The 16,465-nt window shown below is 41.8% G+C and overlaps 1 protein-coding gene across 1 annotated transcript in view; it reads right to left on the bottom strand.

The window, feature by feature from the left end:
* The window catches only part of LOC137431078 (unconventional myosin-X), an 87,420-nt gene that overhangs the window by 30,533 nt on the left and 40,422 nt on the right, over positions 1–16,465 (bottom strand). The window contains exons 4-13 of the mRNA XM_068121973.2: positions 14,763–14,904; positions 14,519–14,628; positions 14,043–14,294; positions 12,452–13,115; positions 12,238–12,361; positions 5,954–6,197; positions 5,629–5,724; positions 4,089–4,182; positions 2,493–2,548; positions 2,178–2,320 (exon numbers count right to left, since the gene is read on the bottom strand). Coding sequence (XP_067978074.2) covers positions 2,178–2,320; positions 2,493–2,548; positions 4,089–4,182; positions 5,629–5,724; positions 5,954–6,197; positions 12,238–12,361; positions 12,452–13,115; positions 14,043–14,294; positions 14,519–14,628; positions 14,763–14,904 — 1,925 coding nt within the window. The remainder of the gene's footprint in view (positions 1–2,177; positions 2,321–2,492; positions 2,549–4,088; positions 4,183–5,628; positions 5,725–5,953; positions 6,198–12,237; positions 12,362–12,451; positions 13,116–14,042; positions 14,295–14,518; positions 14,629–14,762; positions 14,905–16,465) is intronic.

The raw sequence follows: 16,465 nt of genomic DNA, 5'->3' as shown, positions 1-16,465 counted from the left end.
CATGACTGGTCTTGGCTTAACAGTTAGAATGGCTGGATTAAGATTTTAGGGTCTTGAGTTTAAGCCACTGCTGTGCCGTTGAAACAACACCAAGTAAGTTGACTCAGCCTGTCATCCTTCTGAGGTCGGCAAAATGAGCACCAGCTTACTGGGAGTAATAAACCCTTCGAGTATCCTGCACTGGAGTGGCGACCAGTCCAGGATTGTACTCCTTAACCAATGAAACTGCCTCGGCAGCTCCGATGTGCCTCATGGCATGAAATAAATGGTTATTTGTGATTATTACTTAAATGCAACTGATTTTCAATTTGATTACCCTGTGCAACTTTGATTACGCAACTGATTACCCTGTGCAGTGTGCAATAATTTAACATACAGACTTGGCATTTAATATGGAATATTTTTTTTGTGGGGGTGAACTTACTTTTCAAGATGTCTTAGAACCAAAAGTTCATTGGAATTATGTTGAAATTATTCTAGATTTTGTTAATGTGACCTTTAAAAGAAACAAAAACCACATTTGACATTTCGAAACAAATAAATTGATCCTTGAAAAGTGATGTAAACTGATATCGAACTCAATTCATGGACAGTATTGTGTTAAACTTCTGTACGTTTTCCAGAAGTATCTCTTTATTTTGCACATTAGCCAAAAATTTTTTTAACAAAAACAAAAGTTATATTACGACTGGGATTACGGACACTAAAATTACAGTTCAGTACTTCGTGTAACCCCCACGAGCATTCAGGAGAGCACGAACACGTTGAGGCATGCTGTTCACGAGATTTGCCAAGGTGTGGACAGGAATCGCTTGCCATGCAGTGACAATAGCCTGCTGCAATTCACGCACAGAGGTCGGCTGCTGGTCCAAGTGGTCGATTTGACACGTTAATTCTGCCCACAAGTTCTCTATCGGATTCATATCTGGGGACATGGCAGGCCACTCCATATGCTCTACACCACGGTCAGCAAGAAAGTGTTGGATCATGCGAGCACGATGAGGCCGTGCATTGTCATCTTGGAAGACAACGTTACCTCGAAAGGCTGCGCGAGCAAATGGAAGCAATCTTTCTTCCAGAATGGCCCTGTACTTGAACTGGTTCAGGTTTCCATTCAGAACAACCAGGTCAGTTTTTCCCCCTGCATGAAAAGCAGCCCAAACGGTCACCCCACCACCTCCAGCTTGGACTCTTGGCACTATACAATCTTTGTTGTAGGCTTTATGCACTTGTCTGCGCACTCGGATGCGGCCATCTTGACGATAGACCAGAAATCTAGACTCGTCACTGAAGATCACGTGATTCCAGTGTCCTGGCTGCCATTGACGGTGCTCTCTGGCCCACTGCAATCGGCACTGGCGGTGTTGTTTGGTCAGGCGTGGCTTTCTCAGGGGACGCCTGGCACGATAGCCTGCTTGAACCAGTCGTTGGTTGACCAGCCTTCTGGATACAGGCACATTTGTCAGTTGCTGCCACTCAGCCCTAAGCCGATTAGCTGACTTGGTATGGCCATTGCGGACTAACCGGTGCAGCTGGCGATCATCCCTCATTGTGGTTCTGCGGGGACGTCCTGGCCTCGGTATTGGAGTAGGGACACCCCTCTGAGCATTTCGTTTCAGGATCTTTGACACCCGACCTTGAGTGATGCCATACTGCCGAGCAATAGCACGCTGTTTCATGCCGTAATTTCGTAAAGCCACCACTCCATGACAAACAGCATTGTCGAGTTGACGGACCATCTCCAGAGGAAGCGGCAATAACTTTTGGAGGCGTGCAGCAGTTGTTTTCCACTAATACAGAACGCAACCACCATTGTATACCCGACTGTGAAGCCAATCATCAAATGCACCTGTCCGTACATTTTGCCACGTCACCTGTGATATAAACCTGTTGTTGACTTCTTGCTGCGACAGACAATCAGTGACATGGTTCTTTTCACAAATAAATCACCAAAGTGTAAAAGAATCTCACCAGATTGATATACTGAGTTAAGAAAGTAAACCCAAGTCAAGAAAAAAAAAAAATTCCATATTAAATGCCAAGTCTGTATTTAAAGGCAAAAGATGTCCCAATGAAAAATTGACTCTTGAGGAAACTTCTGATTGAAGACAGACCTGACACGATTTGTCCAAGCACAGTTGAGATGAAGCGTTGAGCCAGTGACCCATGTGACATACCTCGTACAATAAACTCCTGCCCCTGTACATATGCGTCGCCTTTACTCCGCTGTAGCAAGGACAGCCAGCGTTGCTTGTCTTCCGCTGCATTGGCTGCAAAATTCAGCCTTCTTCCGCTTGCCTCAATCGAAAAGCAGTGGGACCTGCACATGATGATATGTTATACCCTCACAATTCGTCATACTAAATGGTATGCAACTACTGCCGTGGTCGGAGGAAGCCTCCACAATTGTTCTCAAGTTCCATAGAAGATGATTCATTAATATTGATAGCCAAATGATTGGATATGTCTGTGCAACAAGTTTTCGCACTTACTTGTTCTGTTGTTTAGACAGGTTAACTGAATCGATGAGCCCAATATCTAGTGTTCCCTATTGTGAAAAAGAAAAAAGAAAGGTAAGTGCATCCTCACAAGGTAAATGCTTCAGTACAAACTCATTTTATGCAGATGACCATAGTAATAATGACAATAGCAGTAATTAATATGCTTTTATTTATTTATTTTTTGTATACAAGATCGAGGCTCGTGTAAGAGCTAACATCAATCACAAAAATTTTTTTTTAAACGGACACACAAAACATACAAAAAAGGGAGCGGGAGACAAGATAGGAAGAGAGAGGGAAGCACACAAGTATAACAGCAGTGGACAGGGACGGAAGATCTGTGGGAGGGAGAGGGCTTGGGGGTAGGAGGCATGGGAAGGCGGGGCGGGGGGGGGGGGTAAGTATAAAACACATGGACACTGCTGGAACTTTCAGGAAAGAAAAAAGTCGGTATTTCCAAAAAAAATTGGATTTGGGGTGAATTAACGGGGGTAGAAGAGATCAGCATTTTGGGTGGGGGAAGATAAGAGATGGTGGTGAACAGCTGTTTTAAAGACCTGGAGGGAGGAGTGGGATTGTAGAGAGTGTGGGAGTTTGTTCCAGAGGTGGGAGTAAAGAGGCATGAAGGAGTGTTCATTGTTGAATGAACACTTGAATGTTCATTTGAATGAACACAATGAACAAATGCATTGTTCAAAGTAGGAGAAAATGGCAGGATAGTCTTGAGTAGTGGTTCTCAACAGGTGGGCCATGGTGACTTTTTCCGGTGGTCCACAGGAACATTGTCCAAAACCACACGGCATGAGAAAAATAAATTTCAAACCAAAATGTTTATTGTCTACTCTTTTCTATCATGTCTCAAAAAGGAGGTGATCCACGAAAAAAAATTGATTGGCCTGGTGGTCCGTGGACTGAAACGAGTTGAGAACCACTGGTCCAGAGACATGTGCCCTCGCCCCTAACCCAACTGTAAACCGTCATCCTGGTGTTTCATAGACAGGGCGATTTATCAATGCATGTGCCATTCCTCGGGTGGACATTGAAGTATTGAACTAGGCATCCCGTCAGCTGGTATTAGTTGGTGGACGTTAAAAGATCGCACCATATACTTCATGAAGAGTCTAGGTGAGTTTTCATTGGCACCCTGAGCAAATTCCAAACTCCTACGCTGGTGATGTCTCTGTACCCACCTCCATTGTCTCCTCCCCACTCACCTTCAATCCTTTCCCCCTACATCCCTCCCCTCAGAAGTCAATATAACCTGATCGATTTAATGAGTGTGGTATTGGTGTCGTGCAGGCATGATGGGTCAAATTTAAAGTTGTTAAAGTTGGATGTTGTTAAAGCATTAAAGTAGTTTGCTTTTCCTTGTACTTTACATACTCAATCCTTAATTTATTTTGAAACAATATATTTATCAACATATGCTTTTTGGGATTAATCAAACATATACTGCCTATCATGGTACTTAAATCATGTACTTGCCAATAATGTTTCTCCAACAATTCAAGGATGTTATGATCACATCATTTCACTTTGCGAACATAAAACAGAGGGTAGTGATCTACGATTCATCTCCAAACTCACCATAGCATTCTGTGGGTTTGCATCCTCACAAGGTAAATGCTTCAGTTCAAAGTCCGAGGCTTTATGCACGAGCATCAGGGAATTGAACCATGCACTGCCAATGAGAATAGTACAAGGCCTCAGCTTTGCTGTTTGTTTCCATCACGTTTCACGAAATCATTGTGGAATTATACAGCAATTTATCAGGGATGTCTGCTGCGAGTAAGGCCTAGGATACATTATTTTCATCCTATCTGTGTATAAAAGGAGAACACAGCACAGTTGTCTATGTAGAAAGTATGAACCAATGGAAGCCCAGGTTCCAATTCTATATATTCATGTGAATGTAATCTTACACGATGTGGTGAAATACTGTAGATACATCTAGTGTATAATGGAAAAACCAATTGAAAACATTATTTTTATCAGCACTCCAAGTCCACAAGTGATATTAATACCAAAAGTTACACTGTACCTGTAATCTCATACAGTCATGAGAGATTGATCTCAATGACAAAGAATTCTAACGAGATCAGCATCCCATTTCTCTTAAGAAAACAATCGGAGATTTTTGCGAGCCTCAAAGTAATACAAAAGAGGGATTTTTACAGGGTATTATCACAACCCAGAATGTAGAATCCACCTTTGGAGGCCATTTTTCTCTGCAGAGCAGGGATTGGCCTTTTTGGGGCACCGTGGTCCCCTTTTTGAAGCAATGTTTCATGACCGGATGCCCTTCCTGCCACCAACCCTGTTAGTCGCCTCTTGCGACACACAGGGAATTACCAGTGAGCTGATACTCAATTTGCCGACCTCGGAAGGATGAACAGGCTGAGTCAACCCGCCTTGCGTTAATTCAGCGATCAACCGGGATTCGAACTCAGGATGCTAGGATCCCAAGCATCCCAAGCCAGCACCCTAACCGCTAAGCCAACACCAGGTTACAACCCAGAATGTAAGTGCCGCAATTTTGAAACATGGCTGTTTTAGCCTCTTTTTTTTGTATACTGAATCGAGGCTCGTGAAAGAGCTAACATTTATTTCACAAACAAACACAAACAATTTTATTATTTTTCAACCAGACAATAAAAATATATAAAAAGAGGGAGCGGAAGACAAGATGGGGAGAGAAGGGGAAGCACACAAACACATCATTTGAGAGCAGGGAGATGTGTGGGAGGGAGAGGGCTTGGGGGGAGGAGGCGTGGGAAGGGGGGGGGGGTGGGAGAAGTATAAAACACAAGGACACCAAGGACTTCCAGGACAGAAGTTGGTATTTCAGAAAAGTGGATTTGGGGTGAAATTAGCGGGGGTAGAAAAGATCAAGGTTTTGGATGAGGGAAGTTAAGAGATGGTGGTGAACAGCTGTTTTAAAGCTTAATGTCCTCATCCTCATCCTTAATGTCCTCAATGTCCTCATCAAATACTGGAACAGCCTTAATGTCCTCATCAGTAATAATTAATCATAATAACAACTATAATAATATGGTTTGTGAAGGCTTGTGCAAATCTTTCCATGTACTTGTATTTTTGCAGCAGCTTCTGTCTAGCCAGACGTTACCTGGCATCTTCTGGTGACGACGCAATGAAACGGAAGGTCTTGTCCGGCATAACCATATCAATACCGTTCTCCTGCTCTGTCTGATCTTGGATGTGTCTGCAAGCATGAAGATTTATGTTACAAGGATAGTTGACCGTCCAAAAAAAAGTAAAGACATTCTTCAATCAGAAGTTCGAAAAGAGACCGATGTTGAATTAGCAGATCTGTTTTAACACACAATGTAAGAACTTCACAAAGCAGACCATTTTTGAAGTTTTGAAAGTTCAGTTATTTTATGGGAATGTGTTTTGAGGCAAAATAGTTTTGTTAAACTTTGCATCCTTACCTGATCGATTGGACATCGATTGTGTAATGAAGCTTGTCTTCACGGTCATTCTCGTAGCATAGCAGCTCTCCGGCGTGTAGCACGAACCAACGCCTCCTCCACAAGACGCGACTCAGGGAGGAAGACCGATTGGCTAGCTTGAGCAGCCAGCCCGAGCGCACGGCTTCCTGGCGGGCTCGGAACCACATGAAGGTGTCGTCACGAAGCATGCACCATCGAAGCTTCCACGTGCCCAGCACACCAGCTGAGAGATTGGGATGGAGGGTTATGGAGCTCAATTGAAGGTCTTTTGTTACATATTATAATATACCAATCAAAACTAAGACATCCTTGTACATTTACAAATTTACAAATCATTTTGTAAATTTACAAATTTACCGGCACTTACAAATCACAAGGGCACGAGGAAACGATGAACAAATCAACACAAATACTGGATTTGAACCTGAGGTTAAAGGATCACGAGCTGTGCTCGGATGGTAGCACCAAACAAGTGAACACATTTTCCTTAGATTTGGGTGAGTTTCTGGATGCCTTTGCAATAAAAAGTAGATTTTGGCCTTGAAGCCTCAACATTTTCATTCCTCTTATATCCACATTAGTGTTGAAACACTCCTTTCTTTGTTTAATTAATTAATTTTGTTTCTTTGTTTGACTGTGCACTCCTCAATCGCTATATTGAGTTGAAAAATGGTGGTTGGACGTGGGGTGTACCTGGCAAAGTTTTAGACCGCAAAAAATTCATACTCCCAGAAGTGCGAGCATTACGAAAACTTGACCGCTCGATGAAATCAGTTGAAAACTATGCCTCCAATATGCCTCCGCCCATATTATTACATCATTATAATACTTTTTTTTTTTTTCTTTTTTTTTGTATACTGAATCGAGGCTCGTGAAAGAGCTAACATTTATTTCACAAACAAATCAACCAGACAAACAAAATATACAAAAGAGGGAGCGAAAGCCAAGATGGGGAGAGAAGGGGAAGCACACAACCACAACATTTGAGAGCAGGGAGAAGTGTGGGAGGGAGAGGACTTGGGGGCAGGAGGCGTGGGAAGGGGATGGGGCGGGGGGGGGGGGGGGGAGAGGTATAAAACACATGGGGACCGAAATTAGCGGGGGTAGAAAAGATCAAGGTTTTGGATGGGGGAGGATAAGAGATGGTGGTGAACAGCTGTTTTAAAGACCTGTAGGGAGGAGTGGGATTGAAGAGAGTGAGGGAGTTTGTTCCAGAGGCGGGAGAAAAGAGGAATGAAGGAGTGAAGGTGAGCAGAAAGTCTTGATTTTGGTACCAAGTTTGGTACCATACTTGTACAAATACTTGTACCAAGTTTGATTTAAATCCATTTAGCTGTTCACAAGTTATCACATTTTTACCTGACATGACCTTTGGCCTTTGACCTCAGGACCCCATATTCCAATCAGTTAATCTTTACATCATTATACATATCTGTACCAAGTTTGAATTAGATCACTTCAGCCGTTCTCAAGTTATAGATCTATTACAGACTTTGATTTTTGACCTCTTGACCCCAAAATTTAATCAGCATAAAAATATCCCCCATGGTTTGTGGGTGTGGGGAGGGGTGAGTAGAGGAGAACCCCAATTCGCTGTATGTAAATGTGTATAGTATAGCACCACCTAGTGCAAGGTAGTATCAAAAGTCGTAACTAGAAAGCATTTCAAAATGCAAAGTCCATCCACAGCCGCTTTGTGCTTGAACTATACTAGACGAAATTTTTATTATTACTAATTAATTATAATTAATGTTATTATAATAGAGCAAACGTATATGATTATGTTTGTTTATATTTTATATGCGACCAAAATGTCTTCTTCTTCAAACAAAATTAACACCCAAAACACAGTTCATGAACCCTTAATTACGTTTAGACTGCTGAGACCCCTCAGAACTTTGACAACCCTTTAAGTCCCCCAAGACCCTTAAGACCACCAAGACCCCTGAAAACCCAAAATACCCTTAAAGACCCTGAAGACCCAAAATACCCTGAAGACCCAAAAGACCCAAAAGACCCTGAAGACCCAAAAGCCCCTGAAGACCCAAAAGACCCCGAAGACCCCAAAGAACCCGAAGAAACAAAACACCCCAAAGACCCAAAATACCCTTAAACGCCCTGAGGATCCAAAAGACCCTGAAGACCTAAATGGCCCCGAAGACCCAAAATACCCTGAAGACCCAAAGCACCCTGAAGACCCAAAAGACACCAAAGACAAAAAAGCACCCCGAAGACCCAAAAGACCCCAAAGACACAAAATACCCTTGAAGGCCCAGAGGACCCAAAAGACCCCGAAGACCCAAAAGACCCCAAAGACACAAAATGCCCTTGAAGGCCCAGAGGATCCAAAAGAACCTGAAGACCCAAATGGCCCTGAAGACCCAAAACGCCATGAAGACCCAAAAGACACCAAAAACGACGTGTGGTGAGGCGCATGAGCGTGCCAAGTCACGCTAGTTCTCATAATAAAGGTTTTTTGAAAATTTGATGACTAACCACTGTTATAGTTGAAGGAGGTTACATGCCAGGAATACCTCCAGAAAGCATGTACAAATCAAAATTCTCTGGTTGCAAAAGTATTCAGCCCCTTAGGTCAGTACTTGGTGAAAGCATATTTTGCAGAAATGACTGCCATGAGTCTTTATGGGTAGGCCTCTACCAGCTTTGCACAGTGAGATGGTGAAATCTTTGCCCATTCTTCACATGAAAATTGCTCTAGTTCTGTCAAGTTTAATGGGGATCGTCGATGGACTGCAATCTTCAAATCTCACCATAATTGTTCAATTGGGTTCAAGTCAGGACTTTGACTGGACCACTCAAGAACATTTACTTTCTTCTTATTCAGTACTGCATAAAATCAACATCTCAACAGCTTCTGTAATACTTCCCAATATTAATATATGAATTACTGTACTGTATATGATAAATCTTTAAAGAAAATGTGACTTTTCAGTGTTAAATAGTGGTGGCCGAATGACCCCATGGTTGTGGGTTAAAATCTGGCTGAAGGCAGCAGATTTCGATTCTAAGCTTCTGAAAATCCCATGTGTTTCAGAAGAATTTTCATGCAACTATTAGAGTGCCAGTAAAAACCGAGCTGCCTCATTAAATCTGCCTGCGCTTTTGGTCTGGTCTGCATGTACGTGACGTCGTTCCACACTGTGATTGGCTTAATGCCCCGAGAGCAGCTGCATAGAGCACAAGCCCCCTTTTCAAGTTAGCACCGATCAGGTTTCTCACAATAAACCAATCAATGTACCTTTTCTCTTCATGTTGAATCTTGAATAAATAAATAAATAAATCACAAAGCGTTTCACTGTCAGTTTCAGGTTTTTCATTCAGCATCGAATTATTAACATAATTTCGTGTTTGATCATGTTAGAGCATTTCCTTTGCATTCAAATGGGGCTGCATGAAATATAACCAGCCTAACTGGTTCAGCTATCTTGGGCCACTTGTGCCAGGTAGTCAAGCAAGGAGTTTATATGGCCTGAAAACTAAAGCTCACAATATCATTGGAAAAAAGATCGATTCATGCAGTTGGCATACAAATTATAAATCATGTATACATTTTAAAAATGGCTGTCCATCCACTGTTTTACTTCGATCGGCGTGTTTCAGTACAATAGTGAATAGTTTCAATTGAGTACCAGTTCACTGGTAATTCCCTGTTTGTCGTTAAAGGCGGCAAAAAGGGTTGGCGTCAGGAAGGGCATCCGGCCGTAAAACATTGCTTCAAAAAGGGGACCAAAAAACAACAACAACCACGGTTCCCGAAAAAGGCCAACCCCCGCTTTGCGGGGAAAAATGGCCTCTAAAGGTGGGTTTTTTTTTTTTTTTTAGTGGAACCAACAAGAGAGTTTGTCTGCTCATTGAAAAATATAAATCGCTGGCTTCAACTTATCTCTCAAGAAGGCCAACAAGTAATAAAGTGCGTAGAAATTACTTCCCTAATCTACTGACTTGGCTTCTCCACCAGCTTCATTCTTCATAATAAATCAATAATAAGCAAACTTTAATAGAATTCTTAATAGAATTTAATCGAATTAATAGATAATATAGATGATAAATAATTATATAAATAACATTAACAATAATAATAATAAATATTCTAATAATAATAATAATAATAATAATAATAATAGATATAATATAGATTATAGAATAATAAGAGATAATATAGATAGATAATTCTTCATAGAATTAATAGAATAATTTAATAGAATCTAATATAATAATAATAAATTAAATAATAAGGCAGTCTTAATTGACGAGGTTATTAAAATCTGAAATCAGATTCATTTTTGAAGGCCCAGTGTTTAATCTGATGTTGAACATTTTGTAAAGGATCCCACATCATACAAGAAGAATGCTTGTAATCATAAAATGTGTTGGATTCGATTTATTGCACATGGACTTCCTCGATAATAATTCAAATGCAAGTGTTATTTTTATTATTTGAAGCAAAGTAACCCTTCACATCATATTTTTAGTAATTTTAACTTTAATTAATTACCAGATGTATCCACGGCAGGATTATAATTGATAGTCTGTGTGATATTGCAACCCAATGAACCTTACATCGAATAACACAAGGGGAAGGAAAGGTAGTGAAGAGGAAGAATGTTTGCCTCCACCTTGTCCAGTCTGGGTTTCATTTCCGATGGAATAGGATCTGGTTACATTCTGTTGCCATGGTGATTTACAGGTGGGGCATGATGCAATCATAGGATACAAGGTCCTTTTTGATTCAAGAGTACAAGGTCCAATTGATTCTGATTCTCAGGCCAATAGCTGTTATGGTCAATCTCAAAGAAATCCTGCCAACATCCTATAAATAAATTATTTTATGTGTCTTCAAAACTCTCTATGAATGAATGAATGAATGATCGGTTTTAAGGCCATTTTCCCCGCTAGAGCGGGGGTTAGCCTTGCGGGCCCCATGACAATCATGGTTCCCTGTTTGAGGCAATGTTTTTATGGCCGGATGCCCTTCCTGACGCCAACCCTTGGTCACGCTCTTACGATGCGCAGGGTATAACACCTCTAACCTCTATGACCTCTATGACCTCTATGACCTCTACAACCTCTATGACCAAAAACATATTCCTAACTTTACAATGTAATTGTATTTAAATAGTGAGATATAAAGGTTCCCCACGTAAATGTTGGGAGATAATGAGTTACGAGGTCACATGGAAAATGACGCCTATAAGAGTCACTCTTGCATCACGGGTTATCAAATGCAGTAAATTTGATTTAAGAGATTGTTTATATTGAACACTATAAATTTGTTTGGCATTCCACCATATCAATTTGAAACTGCAAGAAAATCACAAGTTCAAGGCAACCAGTGATAGTTCTGACATTTCTGGTGAGGGATGGGCCTAAGGATGGGGACTGTTGTGATTGGTAGTACGTACTGCGTCGTGACGTCTGGGGGCGTGGCTTTGGTGGGTGCTTGCTGCTCGTCATGATGGCGATGTGTTCTGTGAAAGTTTGGTGTCGTCTTTAATAAACAACCTGATTGAAGGAGAGTCCTGAACTTACTACAGGGACGACCAAAGAGACAATTCGTACCTCAACCATAAGAACAGGACTCTCTGTACTCACTGATAGAAACTCCATGTGACATGTTTTTTTGTTGAACCGTATTCTGACACATAATTACAGTATTTATTCTGAATTCTTATGACGTTACTCATAGTGCAGATGAATACACCAAGCTCTAGTCTGTCGAGTCTCTAGTCTTGTACTCTTGAATCAAAAAGGACCTTGTATCCTATGATTGCATCATGCCCCACCTGTACATCACCATGGCAACAGAAAGTAACCAGATCCTATTCCATCGGAAATCAAACCCAGACTGGACAAGGTGGAGGCAAACATTCTTCCTCTTCACTACCTTTCCTTCCCCTTGTGTTATTCGATGTAAGGTTCATTGGGTTGCAATATCACACAGACTATCAATTATAATCCTGCCGTGGATACATCTGGTAATTATTTAAAGTTAAAATTACTAAAAAATATGATGTAAAGGGTTACTTTGTTTCAAATAATCAAAATAACACTTGCATTTGAATTATTATCGAGGAAGTCCATGTGCAATAAATCGAATCCAACACATTTTACAGTCGTTACATTACGATTTACATTACAACACATTTTACGAATTATTCTCATAATGGAGACTGAATGTGGAATTTCGAATCAAAAAGGGAATAAAAGCAAAAAGTTTACATGGCTCCCCCCAAAAAACTTACTCTTCATGTAAAGGAAGCTTTCGAAGTTAGAAGGCCCTGTTGTGGAGTAGATAGTGTTGCGTTGTGCTGCTAGCTCCTCGTCCTCATCCAAGCTGTGATCAAAGCTTTGCTCCACATCTCCTGCCTACATATATACGTGTGTTTAGTAGAACATAACATCATCTGATTCGAAAATGGAAATTGCATACCAACAATAAACATGACATTGTCTCACCGTTTCGTGTTGTTGGCCATCGGAAGAACACGTACTCCAGAAGGAGTTGCGGTACGTACCCACCGAGTAACGGAAATCCCGGCACGTGGACTGGCTTCTGTTGGCAGCATATCGCAGTGGCAGCTCCAAAGATGTGTCGGTTGAAGTCAGTGAGCCTTCGGTTTCAAGATCATAGTCTAGACCCTGAGGCGTGCCATAAAGGGAAAGCGGGCCTTCGCTTGGAGGAGTAGCTGATAAAGCGGCACTTGCTCCAAAGCTACTCAGGCTTGGAAAATTTGGTGCAGACTGTCTGAATCGCTCACGGACCCATTCAAAAGACCCATTTTTTAAATCCATGTCCTCAACACTATCAACAGTGTTGGTGTTATCATTTGTTTTCAGCTTCAGTGGTGACTCCATGGTTTGCTCTTCGCTGCCTACGAACCCTTCATCCTCTTCATCCGAAGTAATAGGGTTGATTTGATGGTGCCAAAGACCATTGCGTGGTATTCTGTCAGCAGGAGTTGCACTAGCTCTACTGGACAGGTTTTGCTTGCAAAGCGACTCCCACATGTCATTGCACCGTTGCAGGCTCTTCCGTGTTGGCTGTGGAGGCCTTCCTTGCAACTTCGCCGACTCTGGTATTTGGTTGATATTTTCCAACTGTAAATCCTTGTTCTTCAGGCTAAACAAAAGACAAAATAAATAAATTAATGAAGGTATTTTTCAGGGCACACCTGAGCACACCTGAGCTCCTCACCACATACAAGGCTTTCATCCGCAGCTCAATGGAATACTGCTCTCCCCTCTGGGCTGGTGCTCCTGCCTCACACCTAGCTGGTCTTCCCGCTGTTGAAACCAAAGCGTTCAGAATCATTGGAATCTCCCGCGATGAAGCTAACTCCAAGGGCCTTTCACTCACCGCAGGCAGGTTGGTGGTCTTTCCGTCTTCTACCGACTCCTCTCTGGCCTTGCCCCCCCAGCTCTCTCTGGGCTCTGTCCCCCAAATATTCCTACAGGTCGCACAAGATCCGCCTGCAACCCTCTTATGGTTAAACTGCCAAAATCAAGACTTTCTGCTCACCTTCACTCCTTCATTCGTCTTTTCTCCCGCCTCTGGAACAAACTCCCTCACTCTCTTCAATCCCACTCCACCCTCCAGGTGTTTAAAACAGCTGTTCACCACCATCTCTTATCTTACCCCATCCAAAACCTTGATCTTTTCTACCCCCGCTAATTTCACCCCAAATCCACTTTTTTGAAATACCAACTTCTGTCCTGGAAGTCCTTGGTGTCCTTGTGTTTTATACTTCTCCCACTCCCCACCCCCCCTTCCCACGCCTCCTCCCCCCCAAGCCCTCTCCCTCCCACACATCTCCCTGCCCTCAAATGTTATGTTTGTGTGCTTCCCCTTCTCTCCCCATCTTGTCTTCCGCTCCCTCTTTTTATATATTTTGTTTGTCTGGTTGATTTGTTTGTGAAATAAATGTTAGCTCTTTCACGAGCCTCGATTCAGTATACAAAAAAAGAAAAGAAAAAAAAAAGGGGTTTTGTTATTTCTGATTACATGTTTTGTTATAGATCCTTCGCTTAACCTTACATTGCATTTCACCTTTTGAAGAACTTGTTGAGGATCTGTTTTGGGCAACTTTCTTCTCGAAGGCTCATCCGTTTCCAGCTGCTCATGTGTGTGTTGACATTCCAATCACCTGTTCTCGCGCATTTCTTTGCCCTTTGTGCCCGGAAGTGTCTCTGTACAGTGATGGCAGCTGCCCTCAGGGCAACATAACTGCGGCGTTTGACGATTCCACGAAACCAGGTCTGTAAGCGAATGACGCTGGCCTTCTGTCGACAAAACTTCCTCCTAGAGAGTTTGAGTAAGAGGTGGTGTATAGATACAAGTCAACTTCGTTAATCTCTCAAAATAATTTCATATATTAATGTTCACATAGGTTACAGTTTTTTGTGCCAATTTGTGGCCAATGCCAATTTTTGGATCACACATGGTGCAACAGTTTGAGGTCATTGCTTTTACTGTGAGTATTTTAGGATTTAATAAAGGACTTTATAGCAAACTAAAAGGCAGACCTTGCTAGGAAGGCTAATATGCAGGCCTGGATGATAGTAGCAGCTCGCTGCTTTCTGGCATCCTCATTTTGTGGCACTTGCTGGTCTTTGGCTGAATCTTTTGGAGTTATCTGAAAAAGGAGTCGTCACAAAAAAAGACAGCGTCACATCTGTTGGCATAATCCCAATTTTTTTGTGTCTCTGAATGATAAGCCTTTGACAACACCACAGGTAAGACAGTACAACAACATTTATTTTTGTTTACCGTGTACTGCAGTTTGTTGGTCACAGCAACCCCAGAGAAAGCATATAGGGACAAGAGATGCCTTTTGCCAAGACTCAGTTCTGGGCAATTCAACTGATGTGGCAGATGAATCAGGTTCCGTTGGGTACACATACATGAGATCCTGGGGTGGAAGAATTGATACAAGCGGGTGGGGTGTAGGAAGAAAGAATTGTCATTGATCGCTATTTAAAAGATGAAAATAAGTTAAAAAGTGCAATGGCAGTTACTTAAGCAGAGATAAAGTTATTATAAACTACAATGTAAAGTAATTAAGACCTTGAGGTGCAGTATAGTTCATTTTAGCTCATCACGCCTGGGAAATTCACATCCCAGCACTCTTAGCTACTGCAGCTGGCATTGCTATAATTATGTGGTAATGCTAATTATGGAGCGAACCTCAAGCAAGCAGTTGGTTAGGTAACAATAAATCATGGCAAAAGAACAGTGTGTCTTGAACAATCGCAACCAAAATGCAGATGGCGTCACAGCCCAAACAGAACAGTGTGCTCCAAAATGCAGCACCACCTGCTAGCACTGCAGGAGAATGGCAGTTGTTGTGGTCACCGGTCACGTCGGAACCTAGACGAGACAATGTAGTGACAGGTATGCTACCAACTGAGATTTCCTTCCGACCCCTTTTGTCCATTTGTGACTAATAGTTCTTTATTGAGGTTGTTGGTGTATCTTTCTGATTATTCTAAAATGCTGTGCCAGTTACCTGGTGTCTGACTTGAGTAGAAATTTAAATGTACAAGCAAATCTGTGACTTCCATAATAAGGTCCTTCATACTTGTGCAAATAAGCCTGATGTTGGCTTAATGGTTAAGGTGGTTGGCTTAAAATCTTAGGGTCTTGACTTAGAGCCCCTGATGTTCCGTTAAATAACACCAGGTGGATTCACTCAGCCTGTTATCCTTCCAAGGTTGGCAAAATGGGTATCCACCTACTGGTAACAGGGGCATTGCGTCAGCGGCATAGTCACGCTTGTATGTTGGAGGTGGATAATAATTTTGTTCCCGACAATATACTATAGCCCAGTATATCCTGGACTAAAGTGTTATCAGGATGAAAATTGAACACAACTACAGTATTATATTATGATTGACTAGAGTTCTTGTATTCTTCTTCTTCTTTCTTTTTCCTGCAAGTAGCATCATTTTCTGGGGGCACAGTTGTGCTATTGAGGATGTTCCGCCTGTAGGTTAGAGCAGAAATTTGTAAGTTGGCCATGATGCCAGCGATTGCACGCCTACTCTTTGTGAAGGACACCGTGAGATATTTAATGTCCATCAACTAATGCAATCAGACAGGACACTCCAGCTTTGAAGGAAGACACACGCACGCACATTTGTACCTCAACATACATGCAAAACACCAGGATGAGAGTTTAGAGCTTGGTCAGGGTTTTAACCCAAGTTAGACAGTGTAGAGATGACGGTGCATAGTTCTAGGCCATCCTGCCAGCCCAGTTGTTGTGTTAATTTTGTGAAGCAGAAGTCAATAATGGCAGCATTGGTTTTGATATCTTCATTATTTACGTACTTATTGATAGACAGGAAAATATGTAATGTTTCACCAGAATTTATTGAGGGCATTGTTTGAATTTTGCTACCACTTGTTTGCAAGTATTATATTTGCAATTCATAAAGCGATGTGTTTCAGATAAGAAATTATCGATGCAC

The sequence above is a fragment of the Myxine glutinosa genome, chromosome 1, assembly GCF_964187855.1.
Source record: "Myxine glutinosa chromosome 1, kmMyxGlut1.1, whole genome shotgun sequence".
In the NCBI taxonomy this organism is placed as follows: Eukaryota; Metazoa; Chordata; class Myxini; order Myxiniformes; family Myxinidae; genus Myxine; species Myxine glutinosa.
Note: the sequence above shows the minus strand (reverse complement) of the source record. Positions and strands in the feature narration are given on the sequence as shown.